This window comes from Ictalurus furcatus, chromosome 21 (genome assembly GCF_023375685.1).
Source record: "Ictalurus furcatus strain D&B chromosome 21, Billie_1.0, whole genome shotgun sequence".
NCBI classification, from domain to species: domain Eukaryota; kingdom Metazoa; phylum Chordata; class Actinopteri; order Siluriformes; family Ictaluridae; genus Ictalurus; species Ictalurus furcatus.
Genome location: NC_071275.1, coordinates 10,188,800 through 10,204,754, shown reverse-complemented (window position 1 = coordinate 10,204,754; position 15,955 = coordinate 10,188,800). Strand labels below are relative to the sequence as shown.

The 15,955-nt window shown below is 37.4% G+C and overlaps 1 protein-coding gene across 2 annotated transcripts; it reads left to right on the top strand.

Moving 5' to 3' along the window:
* The first annotated feature begins 337 nt into the window (after positions 1-337).
* Positions 338-14,624, top strand: cldn19 (claudin 19). Of its 2 annotated transcripts, none has more exons than XM_053653307.1 (5): positions 338-1,782; positions 7,575-7,739; positions 8,600-8,684; positions 9,582-9,728; positions 13,018-14,624. In XM_053653307.1, the coding sequence occupies exons 1-5, from the start codon at positions 1,560-1,562 to the stop codon at positions 13,052-13,054; spliced, it is 657 nt and encodes a 218-aa protein (XP_053509282.1). In that variant the 5' UTR covers positions 338-1,559; the 3' UTR covers positions 13,055-14,624. The 2 variants fall into 2 exon arrangements, with proteins under 2 accessions (XP_053509282.1, XP_053509281.1); XM_053653306.1 differs by having other exon boundaries at positions 867-1,782; positions 13,417-14,616.
* Positions 14,625-15,955: the final 1,331 nt, after the last annotated feature.

Genomic DNA, 15,955 nt, shown 5'->3' with positions numbered 1-15,955 from the left:
GTGGTGTTTTTCGGCGTGGTATTTTAATCCGTTCAGACAGACCACGGGTGAAAATATGTTTGGAGAAGGGTCTGTCCAATCTGCACAGATCTGCTCTAATGTAAACAGGGAGCTCAGGGTAATCATGTGGTGGAAGGAAAATGGGGTGGAGTGGGCAGTTTTGGGTTTGGTTGGGTGGACGAGAGCAATTTTGTGGCCTCAGTGGGGAAAAAAAAGAAGGCTTGCTATCTAGATAATTAACCTCTTTGCCTATGAAAGCATCAATCCCAGAGGGGGCTCTGGGCAAACACGACCTCTGGCTCTTTGTTGATGTTGGGATACATTATAGGTGTGAAATCATGGAAAAAGCAAGCGTCCGAACGCGATTGTCTGTAAATGTGTTTTTCTTCAAGCAACGTAGCGTTGTTTATAAAGCTGCACCATCGCGAGCGGATGCAATGAAACTTTTGGTTTCGAATTTACTATTACTATAAGACACCCTCGATCAGTATCTTCCAGCGCATGTGTGACTAACCCAAACGGCGCCATCTTTCCTTACTCTGATGACCCACCCGCTCTGTCTTAAGGATTAACTCGAGCGAGGTTCCCATGGAGCTCTGTAGAGCTGTCATAGGCCCGGCTCTTAAATCTCCAGTGAGAGCAGGAGGTTTTGTCTTCCTTTCATGAACGCGCTGTTTACCGGGCTGATTTACGTGCGTTGTTCTCTTCTGGGGTTTCCAAGACAGGCGTGCTTCTTCCCAAACTTCAGTAGTTTTATTGGCGAAACCAAAAAGGAACAACAGACTGTACGATGATAACACCTTGACTCAGGACTCGGTGTTCTTCTGAGAACCAGCAAGTTAGGCTTATATATAAAATCAAATTCAAAACTTTGCTAGTGACATTACGGTTTAATGAGCTGAACTTTGCTTTGCATTCCTTGCAGTGGGTGCCTCTTAAATGGATCGACCAATTGGGGCGAACGTTAAGGCTTGACCCTCCGCCCCCTTTTTTTTGCATTCAGCCTGTCAGAGCTGCTTTTGTGTCTGAAGTATTGCTTCTGTGTGTGTGTGTGTGTGTGTGTGTGTTTGTGTGTTTTCCCCTCCTATTACTGCTGCTCAGCCTCCCGAGCACCAGTACTGGAGTGTGACAAGCTCAGCTATGCAGTGTGTGAACCAGCTCTCAGCTCAAGCCTGGTGGTAAATCCTGGCCAGCGCACACTTCAAAAGGTTTGTTGGAGATTTCTACTTATTCTGCTGATTGAGCTGAGTGCAAGGAAAGCACAGAGCTCCAGATGCCATTTGCTGAAGTGGATGTGAGCGATAAGAGGACACACCGAGTGACCAGAAAGTTGGCGAGCGGAAGAAACCATTTCCTTTTGTTTGCCTTCTGAAGAACCTTGATTGCTACTTGTTTCCGCCACGTACGGAAACGTGAGGGCTTTGCTCGACGCTCAAAACGTCTTTATGGGAAAGTAGTTGTGGTCTTTGTCTAGAACAGTATTCTGATTTGAATTCCTACAACTAAAGCAAAAACAAGAGAAAATCCAAGCAAATAAAAAGGACTTAATAAGTGTAAGGATGGCAAATTCAGGATTTCAGCTCCTGGGCTACTTCTTGGCTCTGGGCGGATGGATCGGGATCATCTCGACTACGGTGCTGCCCCAGTGGAAGCAGTCGTCGTACGCAGGAGACGCCATCATCATGGCAGTGGGGCTGTACGAGGGTCTGTGGATGTCCTGCGCATCCCAGAGTACAGGACAGGTGCAGTGCAAGATCTTCGACTCGCTGCTGTCCCTCGACAGTAAGTATGATGGCGCTGATGAAAACGTCCTCTTGCTGAAGCTTTTGTGAGTTTTCGTGTCACTTGTACTTGGCGTGATCTTGAGTGGAGGATGTAAATAGCTCAGTAAAGTTATTACTCACAAGACCACGAACGAATTGAGAATGTACTTTAATCAGTGCAAAGGACAGCGTAATTACACACCTATTAGGCTAATGAACTTTTATATCCATGATCAATGTCATGGATATAATGTTGAGTAGCATTCACTGACTCGATCAAATTTAGTTTAATATATTTTGAACCATCTGCCAGTCAGTGTTTTTTTATTCACTACATTACACAGATGCAAAACCTTTATTTATTTACTGCTTCTGCACATCGCTCTAACAGAAGCAGCTTATTGTCCTGATTTCATGAATGGTGGTTGTTTTGAGAAGAAAAGGCCAGTGTTGAGACAAACACCACAGATATGTCCAGAATGCTAAATGCTCTTCTCCACACAATACACTAGCATTGTTTCTTCATTACTCTGCTAATCAGTGTATATCTTATGCTAAGATATACACTAGGCTTATATTGTTATGCAATTTTATTAAAAGGCCCATAATTCGAAACCAAGCTCAGAGAATGAGATTCACTGATAATGATGATGATGATGATGATGATGATGATGATGACACCACTCTCTGACTTTTTTTCTCCACAAATGGTACAGCCATCAATACTGGGTTTGTAAAATGTTCTTTTACAGGCCTGCGTGTTCTTCCTAGAATACAAAAAAAAAAACAATCTGCGCCAAGTAAGTGGCCAAACGACTATGAAAGTCTTACAGCCCATTGGCGTAATCCATCGTTTACTCGATCATTCATCACCTTTTACCCATCTGTACAAGAGTGCCAATAATTCTGGCGTAACTCATTTATTCCCTCTTTTGAGTAAGAGGCAGTATGCTCTGGGCTTCGGTCCTGGTTTTGCAGTTGGGGACAGAGGAAACCACATGCCCAAGCTGTTTAAGGATGCTTGGAGGTTAATATTTAAGGTTAATCTGAGTTCCATAACTATAATAGACACCAGCTCAACCAAATATTATAATAATGGTAGGAAAGTTGGACAGCACATCGGCATCATCCGTCATTTGTACCATCAAGTTTAGTTCTAGAAACTATACTTGACAATAATTAGCACAGTAAACCCAAAAAATATAACATGTTATAATATAACTAAAATATAAAGTTACGAACAGTACATGTCGCATTTCCATGATCTGCATCAATAGGAGCTCAATGTACAATGTGCCTAGAACCATAGAATACTGTACAACTCATGCTGGAACCCACAAAGGGTGATGGGACCGTCTGATTCCACTGTCCCCTCCCTCGCTAGCGCCATTGTTGATCTAGTCTTAGGTCATCTGGATGGATAGTAACTGCAATGTTCTGGCTTATGTATATACAGACAGCCTTGGCCTCCTACAGCGCTGCATTGTTTGCCCTCTTGCTTGGGATTCTGGCATCCTCTCTTGAATAATTGTTATTATGCATGGAGTCATCTGACCTCTGGACAACCGGCACTGTATGGGACTAGAAATACACACACACACACACACACACACACACACACACATACACATACAGCCATGCCAAGCAGTTTTATAAAGAAATGTTAAATTAAACCCTGGAATGCGAATAGAGTATTTGGATATAATTTTCTAAATTATCCCTTATTTATTTATTTATTTATTTATTTATTAAGACCATGAATCAAACTAAGCATTTCAAAATCTTTCAAAGTCTACCATCCTGACACTTGAAGAGTATGTTAATCTCTTAAATGTTTTATTTAGAATAGGCCCAGCGACCTGCGGGGTCCAAGCACCCTTCAAAAATCAGTGCAAAGACCCCAGTGCTTGGACCCCACAGGTCGCTGAGTCTTAATTGTCTATATTCTTGGTCTTAGTGTCTATATTTTTACTTTAAAATGGTTAATCTCATATCATATACATATCCGTTTCTACGCTTGTTAATGTAACTCCTCGTTTCTTTAACGGAAGTATCACCAGTCGAAAATTTCACGTGAGTCAGGAAAGCAGCTATGCCGGGAAAACAGTTCCTGAACCCAGCATTAGATTGTGGTTTGTCAGAAGTTTACAGAATAATACTTTGGTGTTTGCTAACAGATAAATAACTAAACAGGAAAGGGGAGAGTTCAGCAGATTGTCTGTACCTGAACTACATTTGGCTTCTCAATGTTATGTTATGTTATTAGAACATTTAGTAATTATTGGACAGGCTATTTGAATGCTTCGACTCTAATAAAGTGAAGCAAATGTTAGCGTTAAGTAAAAATATGGTAGCGACATTGAAGGAACGTTTGTAAAGGTAATGTAAAGAGGTTTTTAGAATACCAGAAAACTTTCTTGGATGTAAAATAAAACAGTCTGATAAAGTATAATTGGATCATTCTTAGCTGGCGTAATGATATTTGAAACACCTGTAAACAGCTGTAAATTAATAAACAAGTTCACCTGCTTGCTGAATGACATTTAGGCAACAAAATGCCATAAAAGCTCACAAAGAGCTGAAAACGAGAAAAATTATGTCTTAAATGTCCTAATTGAATGGCTAGACTAATTTGTATTAGTTTATGGATAAGTTCTGGATTGATTTCTTTCAAATATCCATTAAACTGGTGTGTTATTGAAACAAATCATCTGTATATAAAATTGCAGTGACTCTTCAACAGATATACGATTTGAAGCCGATCAGTTCAGAGGTTCATTAATAAATCCATGTAAGTTTATGTAAATATACACAAACTTAGGATCAAAACGTAGGATACAAATGTTTTTTCCACCCAGCTAACTGAATTTTCACTATGACATTACTTGTGTAAATGCTCCTGTGTATGATTTGCGAATAAATTCGTTTGCATCCAGCTTGATAAATGAGGCCCACTGGCAAAACACAAGCAGATCCTTTCTTTCAGACCTCAACTAAGCATTTAATAATACATGCAGTCATTTCAATATACATAAAACACACACAGCTCCGTCTTTGGAATTCTGATCCAGTACAAACACGCCTGGCATAAAAAAGGTCTTAATTTCCAAGAAAAATGCACAGCCATATGCATCAGATATGACGTACAAAAGTGGCCCACGAGCCGTCAAACAATAGACAAAGCCTAAAACACACACGCAGCTTCTTGAAGTATGCACTCTGACAAAGTGCACACTTGCTGGCCTTTTCTTTGTTTGTGCCAGGCACTGCCAAGCTTGGCACCGGGCACGGGATGGTGGGAGGCAACCTCCGCCCCTCTGATCGGCTCGACTCTAACTACTTCCATTCAAACGGGAGCTCGGGGGATCAAAGCAACACCCTGCTGGGTCAAACCACCCTGCTTCCACACAAATCACCACAAGAGATGAAAGCAGGCAAAATAAAAATCACTTTCTCTTGCTAAAATCGGGCTTCACAGTGAGTCGGACGCGTCCGTGTGTAAATCAGACTTCAAAAAAAAGTTACACGACAGCTCTTTCTCTCTCTCTCTCTCTCTCTCTCTCTCGCTTTGAAACGTGTTTTATTGCTTCATTTCATGTCTTTATTTCTTTCAATGTGCCACCGTTTTATTGAGGTCAGCAAGGAACGCTCGAGGTCCTTCTAGACTCCGTAGGATGATCCTGAGGCATTGAGAAGCCACTGTTATAAGCTGCATGTTATAAGCATGAGTCTTACACACAAGGGGGCAACAGATGAGCGAACAATTCTCCTTTTGTGGAAAACACCACGCTAATCCCGGCAGCGTGAAACATGTAACGAAGGCCCTCCTACGGCGTTCTGTATGCGCTGGAAAGCCGTGTGGGCTTTGTGTGGAATTTCAGAGAGGCATCCAGTCAAGCATGAGCGTGAAGCATAACAACCTTGAGAGATGTCCAGAGGTGAAAGCTGGATTTATGCTGATTTAAAATGGAAAATGATCATGTATGTTTTATATTACAGGAAATAAACTTTTATACGTACAAAGAATTTACTTTACTACTAAAAATTTACATCTCGAGAGCAAATGTGTACCTAAATTGACATTTTTCCTTAAAAAACACCCAGTACAACAGCACCTTTTCACTTTTCACAACTTTACTAATGTTAATTGATCAGATATATACAGTATATGGCACATTTTTACACACATAAGAACAGTGGGAATTAATCAAACTGGATATGAAGAAATGGATTCGTAACCTGTTTACAGGAGCATTTACACAGGAAATGTTTGTATTTGTGAAAATCCAGTTTTTCGGACATACGTTTGTATCCTACGTTCGTTCCTTAGTGTAAATGTGTAAATTGACGTATTATTGATCGTCTTCCATATAAATGGCGATTTTATACACCCTTCAAGTTTAAACCGCTTATTTATTTCAGTCAGACAGTCCCTCCAAGACTTTGTGATGTTAGTGATCCCAGAAATGAACACAAAGACAAGCAAACTCCGCAATTTTCGGAGGAGCTGCAATTTTTCAAAAATCGCCACAGATTCGGGTCAAGACGAGTCACGTGATGTCATCACGACGCGCATTCAGTCAAAGCCCTCTCTTCGATTCACGTGTGTCGAACACGAGTACAGCTAAAAGGTCTCATTTACTAACAAACATTGCTGTCACAAAAAAAAAAAAAAAACTCAGCAAAATCCTGTCTGGACTGATTAGACGCACCAATTTTCAATGAATACAAGCAAGACTAGCCGTTTCATTAGGACAAAAGTAACGGCACCCTGTAGTAGATGGAAGTGTTATTGTGTGTCTATGGTAGCCGACACACTGCAATGGCTGAGCTGCTTTAATGCAAGATTTAGCACATACCATGTTTAGGAGTTTTTTTTTTTTTTAGCACATACCATGTTCTTTCACCACTCGGTTGCCATTTTGATGCTCTCTGTGATAATTTCCTTTTATAGAGCCGTGTAGGTCGGACTAAATGTAAATCAACTCTTTGGGATTGGGGTTTTTTTTTTTGGGCTATGAAAACATTTACACACATCTTTACTTAACGTGTATACTGTACATATATAACAAAGTTCCATATCTATAACTGGTGTTTCAGTGAGGTGTTGAGCCACTAGTTTGTGTCCTGTGGATGGGGGTGGAGTCATCCTGGAAGAGACCACTCCCATCACAATAGAAATGTCTCATCATTGGATAAAGATGATCAGTGAGAAGAACTTTGGATTCATCTGAAAAAAAATAAAATAAAACATGCCCCCAAGAGTACAACAGAGCCAACAGAGCCATGGGTTTTCCTTTAATTTGTCACCTGTTTATGTATATATTTATATATAAAGATTTTTTTGTAAGAGCTTTGCATTTTGGATAAATGTCACATAGATCAGGAGTAAGAAGCTTTCCTAATATTATCTTCAGGAAGTAGAATAATGCTCAAAAGTAATAAATAAGTAATAAAATGTAAATTAAACATTTTTATACAGATTTCTCATTGGATCCATTGCAACGATTATTCTCACCTATACTCACTGTACTGTACTTTTCACTTTATATAAATTTAAATGATGACTTTGCAGAGCTGCAACTAGCTGTTTAAGCCACGACCCTTTGTATACTGGTTTCCCTGCCCCTCAGGACATTACAATAGTGATACGTATTCATAGTAATATATTTTCTTTATGTGTTTATCATTATCCTTATACACAGCATCCATTTTCACTCTTTCTGTGCTAGTTATGAACGTTGTGTGTCCTAGTGTTTAAATTTAAAAAAAAAATTTAATTAGTTTTCATACTTTTCATGCTCTTTCCAGTCCACATTCAGACGTGCCGAGCTCTGATGGTCATATCTGTGCTGATGGGCTTCATTGGCATTATAGTGAGTGTAGTGGGCATGAAGTGCACCAGGGTGGGTGACAACAACCCTGCCACCAAGGGCAAGATCGCTGTGGCAGGAGGAGGCCTCTTCCTACTCGCAGGTACACGCCCACACACATGCACACAGAGCCTTATAAAGACAACACTAGCAACACATTATTTGAAGGGTACCTACGTAGGGCGTTTATAACACGTTCATACTCGCTGTATGAATCTTTTATGCAGAATAACAATAGTAAAATTAATAATAATAAATTGTAATTTATTTGTTTGTTTTTGCTAAATTCACAATCATGACGCTTTGATACAGTGCCAAAAAAATACACGTAGTACTGCATAACGGTGTTATAAATGCACCACTATCCCGCACCACTTTAGTTTAAGAGCATTAAAACCATTCATATGGCTGACATATGGGCTTCATAACTAAGTGAACTTATATTGGAATGATTGGAATCTCCTTCCACTTTCATGTAAAGACAATATACTTTATAATATATACTTTATTCATTATACTTTATACATTATACTTTATAATCATCTCACATAAGCCTCACATGCAGTTTTATAAAAAGATGAATGCAATGCTTACAAATGCCTTATGAAGGTCGACTGTAGGCACGAAGTGTTATGCAAGAATTCCTCTATATATGGTTTTATTGTTTTTTATTGCACAAGATACTGTAGCTCCTGAGGAATAATGCAAATAATACTAATAAAGATCCTACAACTCTCGAAAGTGGAACTGTATTTCTCCAGTGCGAATCAGGAAAGCGGTCATGGTAGTAAACACGTTCTAGATTTGATCGTTTCTGTGTTAGCTTGCTGTTTTTGTCAGGATTTGGGTCTGTATGTTTATGTCCTTGGCTGAGAGATAAAAAAAGTAAACAGGAAGATGGGAGTTCAGGGGGATTTCTGAACATTCACAGCAAACACTCTCTGATTTCTATCTTTCTGTTAGGTTTGTGTACGCTGGTGTCTGTATCCTGGTATGCAACGCAAGTCTCTGTTCACTTTTTCGATCCAAACACACCTCTGAATGCCAGGTAAGAAACTAATATTCATTTATTTTCTATAATTTGCATCCACAATTTATATCTGGGCAAAGAACACAAATATGCAGGGGGTGCTCTTTTAGGAAAATAATCAATCACAAACAAGGTAGTGTGATGAAGCCGTTAGTATGAATGGGTTAGTATTACCAACCCAAAACTGATCCCCAAGTGTTTTATTCCTCTTATACCACGGCAATATTCGAATGATTATATTATTCTAATATCTCACCAACTTAATGAGACAAACAAACAAGCAAACAAACAACAGAGAAACCACAAAGTGTAAGCTCCTCTGTCCTGACAGCTTAAAGTTACAGCTTCACCTCTGACACTGGAGACTCCTTCCATAAATGTTACATGTAAACTTCACCATGTCGACGATGATGCATGTTTGTTAATCGGTTTATGTCGAGCATCTGCTGAACAAGTCCCTGTGAATAAGCTGTTAATATAGCATGTATATATAACGTATTATACATAAACGATCACATTTATATAAACGTGTGATTAATCAACGCCTTCTGACCAAAAATTATTCAGAATTCAACAGTGCAGGTTATTAACATATTACAGGCTAGATCATTTAAAAACAAATCCTTAATTAAACACTTTAAATTTCCATCTCAAAGCATATTATTCACTGATATGGAAAAATTTTGGGTGACAAGTGTAAGACGTCTCCTGGCAGTTTAAGTTTTTGACGAACTAATATGTTTGGAAGAGTAGGGAAATCGTTTCCTAACTCGTCCGGCTTCTAAGTTTTCCGCGATTTAAATAAATCCCAAATGTCAATGTTACAAATTACATAGCTTCAGTTAAGTACAGCTTAACATAATTTTCCTTTAAATGTTAAGAATATTGACCAAAACCTCTGTTTCTTTGTTTCAGGTATGAATTTGGCTCCGCCCTGTTTATTGGATGGGCAGCGGCCTGCTTGACGATCCTGGGAGGCTCCTTCCTCTGCTGCTCCTGCGCTAATGAGGCCCGAGGAGGGCAGCAGTACTACCGGCAATCGCAACCCTCTACTGCCAGGGAGTACGTCTAATTAAAACACAACCACAACCACATTAAAGCCTGAAAAAAAGTGTAAAAATGTAAAGAGGGGCGGGCGGAAGAGACAGAGCTCCTCCCCTTTGCCATGATTACACCTCTGTATCTGGAATAGTTTATTCCTCTTAGATTACGCTTTTAATACGCACGTACTGCTTTCACACTATACACATACAGTACGCACAGTGTACATAAGCCTCTATAGCACTTATCTTTATTCATATAAAACAGTTTGTAGTCAATTTTGTGGTTGTGTTCACCAAAAGAAGGTAGAGATTGATTATGGCTCAGATTCCTTGGGAAAACTTTTCCAAAAGTTGCACACACTTTTTGAGAAAACAGTTAAAGAAACTCAAAAAGTGAAAAAATCTAAAACTATATATATATATATATATTTCCAAATTCTCCAAATTTGCACTGATTTTATTTTTTTTAGTTTTCAGCCTCACGTAGAACAGCGGTGTAATCTGGGATCTGGGTTTATTCGCTGTAAAAGATGAGTAGGGAACTTGTGATTTGGTGAAGAACACGTAAAAACTCTGGATATATAAGGAGAAGGATAGTATTTATAGTGTTTTTTCTTTCTTGCCTGGCCTTGGGCTGCATGGTTGGAGCTCTGTTATCCAGCTCGGCATTTCCTCAAACCAACACGACTAAACTCACACTCCACTGACGAGACCAGACGTTATAAGCATTTCACTGTCTACTTATGAAGACGTTAGAGGATGTTATAACACTTTCAAAGAATTATGGCCATGCTGTATAATGACCTAAGAGTCAATTCAAACATTTATAATGCATTAATAAGGAAAAAAAATGCAGTAACACTTTCTATAAAGGCCATATGTATAATGACTTAGGATAGCATTCATGACATGTTATAATGCACTGGTAAACCATTACACGCAGTGATATAATTATTTATAAACATGCATTACAGTTTGTTTTATTGCACTGTTTACAATGCATCTATAAACTGTTATAAGAACACATTATACGTAAGACTTATTGCACATTATATCACTGTTATTGTTATTTTCTCATAATGCTTAATGCCCTATTCATGTTATGAATGTGTTCATAGTTCATTAAACATACAGTATTGCCTTCGTAGAAAATGTTACTGATGTTATTAATGGTTATTTATGCACCTTTATAGAAAAGAAAACTCTACTTATTGGCTATTTTGTTAACACTTCCTATAAGTATTCATAATGCATATTAAATACATACTGTATATAACATTATATTGATTACATAATACTTATGCAATGTAATGCATGACATAAGGCAGTATAAGCACTCATAAGTAGCTATAGTTGCATGCACTACACTTTTTAAAGCATGTGTTTACAGTACAACTTCATTAAGTCAGGTTCATTAGTCTGTTATTACCTGGCATAATATAATGTGGTATGTACTTGAGATAAGTAAATTTTGAGAAATCAAAGGTGTTATAATGCATTTTAATTTTCATTAGCTTGTGCTATAGTGCATTACATCATTAGTACACAGATATTATAATGCGTCATGCGAACTGATATTATTAAGTTGTATATTCACGGTTATGCGTATTACTATAGCTACTTATGAGCATTCATACAAACTCATGACAGGCATTGTGTATGCACTACAATACATTTTAAATGCATTTATAATGCATTGTGAATTCTGTATTCATAGAAAGGCTTACCGCTATTCTCAATCCATTATGTTTTATTTCAGTCAGATGTTTCAATTGATGGAAAATCCTTCAAACTAATCACGAAGTGATAGAAAGTGGAATGCTGAACTCTTGTCTCCAGAATGCAGATTTGCCTAATAAAAAAAATAACAAAATTCACTTCAATATTTATACTAATAAACCACAAGTCAAATTTAGGCGCGCCAACTGAGATTTATGACATTAAAAAAAAAAAAATTTGAACGCTCAGTCATAAAATGTGACTGTGTACTTTGTCATAAAAAAAAAAGCATCCCCTGTTGTTTCTGGATCAATAAGGGACAGTTTTTATTAAAAAAAGTCAAAAACTCTTACACATAATAAAAAAATGTAAATATTGAGGAATATATATATATATATATATATATATATATATATATATATACACACACATACATACATATATATATATATATATATATATATATATATATATATATATATATATATATATTATTTTTTTTTTTAAAAAGTCCCAAAATAAAGTGATAGTTTTGCTGTGACTGACTCAGGCAAAAAAAAAGCATGAGCCTAATCTACAAGAAGTGTGCAGTTTTCAGGATATTTACAGAAAATAATAGTGTGACATCATATCATCTGCACATTTATTCTTTCTAAATCAGTTTACCCTTGAGTGCACAAATCAGTGCTTGTTATTTTGGATGTGACTAAATCAGATCCCTGAATGTCTTGTTCGAACAAAAGTTTGTGGACACCTGACCATCACACGCGTATGTTCTTGTTGAACATTCAATTCCAGATTTATCCCCCCTTTTACTGTTAGAATAAGCTCCACACCGTCTTCTGGTAAGGTTTTCCTCTGGATTTTAGGGTGTGGCTATGGGGATTTGTATTCATTCAGTTACAAGTGCATTAGTAAGGTTGAGTTCAGGTGCTGATGTTGGTCGAGGAGGCTTCATCCCAAATGTTTTCAGTGGGGTTTGGTGTCAGGGCTCTGTTGAGGCAGGTGCGTTGTCACGCTGGAACAGATTTGTTGTCTCTTAGTTAATGCTACAGTGTATAAACACATTCTATACAATTGAGTGCTTGAAACTTTTGGTGAAGAACTACATATAGGCATGATGGTCAGGTGTGCACAAACCTTTAACCATAGAGTATACATTGCCTGTTTAATTTTATCCATAGGGGATGCAAACTTTTGCACTCAACTCTATAGAGAAACATTTCCCAAAGCTTCTCCATTATCTTTACACAGTATTCTATACAACATGACTTATTTGTCATGTACCCAACACTACCTGAACACGTCATCGTCATCTAGCAAACACTGAAAACCCCTCTCGGTGCACTTCCTGAATTGATTGAAATTTGTGTTCTGTAATACTATAAAAAATTTTAAACCCCTCAGGGCTTGTACATGATGTCAGAGTTACATACTAAGCAACACTTTAATATCCTTTCTAACCCTTTCCATGTCGACCTACAGAACCTCAGCGTGTGAGTTAACACATTAACCCGAGTTTAAGAGCCGGTTGAATCGTAATCTAAAGCTGTTCTTCTCTGGCTGTCTTCTTCTCTTCCATAATTCAGGGCTGAGTTATTGAGTGAGACTAGTTTCCCTGACTGACCAAACCTCCCTGCCTTTACTCGAGGACTGGTCAAGCTCCGCTCTCTGTTTTTGTCCCTACTCTACTTCTACCTAGATTTCAAATATCGGATCTTTGTCTCTCTGCTATACGCCGTGTCACGTCTTCATTCTTTAAGTCAGAACCCGATGAAGAAAAAATGTGGGTCGAAGCCACACTTTTTTGTGTGTGTTTGCATGTGTGTGCGTATGTGTGTGCTTGTGTATTATCCTCTGTCCCTAAATCGTCATTATAAATGTGTACGCATTATTCTCTCTAACATTATTCACGCAACAAGTATGAATTTTTACTTTTAGTTTTTTTTTTTGCAAACTTAAACGTGTCTTTTTCTTTTAAATTGCAGAGCAAATGTTAAAAGTTCTCCACCAGACAAAGGGGAGCAGTTCTTGTAGTTTGGGAGAGGGCAACTCCGTTGGTCTCACGCTGGGTTAGATTTTGGCAACTGACAAGACACTCTCTTGGTAATAAATAAGTACAATTTAAAAAAGTTACAGTTTAAGATTTAAATTTTTTTTTTCAATGTTAACAACAACAACAACAACAACAACAACAACAAAAACAACAGAAATTACGTACTACTGTTATAAACCATCTGTACTGTTTGCCACCTTGTACATGCTTCTGAATGCATTCTTAAATATAAAAAATAAAAATACAAATAAAAAAATATGACGTGATATTGTACTGTACAGGCCTAGTATTGCTTTATATGCCACTGAAAATAAAAAGAAATAAATCAACATGGAGTGAGCCAAACGTAGAGATTGTGAAACTAAAAAGAAAAGAAAGTGTTTTTTTTTTGTTTTTTTTTGTAATATTAGACCTCAGTTGTATCTTTCATGAGACTTGATTCAGGGTACGTTAACGATGCATTTGATCAGTTATGCAAGATATTGTGTAACATAATACTGTTTAAACTTATAACCAAGCTTTCACTTACATTTGACTTTTTTTTTTTCCTAATCTGAAAACAACACACATGACTTTCCTGTTCATTCATGGAATATCCTTCATTTCAGAGGATTAGTTTTCACCGTAATGGCATTTTATTGTGTTGTTATAAACAAACACTGGGCTGCATTTGATTTGATAAGTGCAGTCCCCCCCCCAAACACACACACACACATACAGAACAGACGCTTTGTCCTGTTGCGTTTGATTTTTTTACTTTGATTTTTTTTTGGTTTGCTGTCTCTTTTTAAACACTTAGTGCACAAATGATTTGTGGAGCTGAATTTCAGATTCTTGACTTGCTCGGGAGTTCGGTTCAGCTCACACTGAGAGGCACTCGTCTCCTTTCTTTGATGATGGCTGTTTGTTCGCTTGTAATCACAAATCCTTTTGTTCTGGATGTTTTCCAGCCAACATGTCTCCTAATATTGAAGTATGTATCATCTCAGATAAAGTGTCTTCTGTTTTTTCTGGGGTTTTTTTTCTGTTTTGAAATGAAATAAAAAAATAAAAAACATTCAAAGTGAATGGAACTGTAGTGTTTTTATTTAGTATCTAGGATTCATTCTCACATTTAACTGCTTACACTTCCAGGAAATTTCTTAACACGTGTAAATATTTGTATTAACATAAAAAAACTTTCAACAACTGAGACATGAACTGAAGAAGCTTCACAGACATTTGACGAATGAACAGAAATGGAATAATGAGTCCCTGAACAAAGCGGGGGTCGATATCAGAAGGATCCGTCAGTATGTGGTAACCTCCAGCTCCTTTAAGTACTACAGCATACATCTCATCCTCATGAACTGCACCAGATTTGTCAGTTCTTACTGTGAGCTGTTACCCCACTCTTCCACCAAGGCATTTCCACCAAGTTCTCGATCACATCTGGGGGACACACGGTTACATGTAATTTTCCACTACAAGGATGATCAGCTGTCCTTTCTGTCTCCCTGTAGCACTGTTTTTGTGTCTTACATTACAGACATTGCAGTTTATTGCTCTGAACACATCTGCAGTCCTCATGCCTCCCTGCAGCAGGCCTATGGTATGTTCACGCAGGTGAGCAGCAACCCTAGGCATCTTTCTTCTGGTGTTTTTCTTCTAGAGTCAGTAGAAAGGTCTCTTTAGTGTCCTAAGTTATTGTAACTGTGACCTTAATCACCTTCCGCCTGTAAACTGTTCATGTCTTAAAGACTGTTCCACAGGTGCATGTGCAATAATTGCTTATGGTTCATTGAACAAGAATGAAAAACATCGTTTAAACCCTTTCCGATAGACATCTGTAAAACTTATTGGGATTTTACAAAATGACCCTTAAAATACAGTCTCCTGAATTTGATTGGACTAATTTAGAGCATTGATGACAAAATCTCTCACAACAGATTTTTGTAGTTAAAAAGAATAAACAAACAAACAAACAAACAAATAAACACAAGAGTCTAATTTTAGTCATATAGACACATTGTAAGCTTTTTAAAAGTTTTTTAAGGTTATCAGAATGTTATTTTATTGAAAATAAAAATACTTTAGACATTTAAATGTCTTTAAAAATGTTTTCAATTTATTAAAAAAATATATATTTTGCACAATAGTAATACTAACAGTTATTATTATTTCATATTAAGCAAGTATATGCAAATAATAATAATGATCAGAATCACACGTGCACTATAATAATAATAATAATAATAATAATAATAATAATAATAATAATAATAATTATTATTATTATCAAATTGCACTCAAGGATTTTAGACTTGCTAAAGGTCTTTGCATCGTCTTAACACCTGGTCTTCGTTCTGCATCAATCTTTACACCCGAATAGTTTCCTCTGTTCATTTTTATCGTCTCTTAATGTTTCCTCATGAGCACCGCGATCGTGTGAACTCCACGATGCCCTTCAGAAATGACAGGAAAAACTAAAC

What these genes read in the sequence shown, in the direction of transcription:
- cldn19 (XM_053653306.1), top strand. Translation starts at nt 1,560, where the DNA reads ATGGCAAATTCAGGATTTCAGCTCCTGGGCTACTTCTTGGCTCTGGGC. An exon ending in AGGCCTCTTCCTACTCGCAG is followed by an intron (nt 7,740 to 8,599) that starts GTACACGCCCAC and finishes TCTTTCTGTTAG; the next exon opens with GTTTGTGTACGCTGGTGTCT. An exon ending in AACACACCTCTGAATGCCAG is followed by an intron (nt 8,685 to 9,581) that starts GTAAGAAACTAA and finishes TCTTTGTTTCAG; the next exon opens with GTATGAATTTGGCTCCGCCC.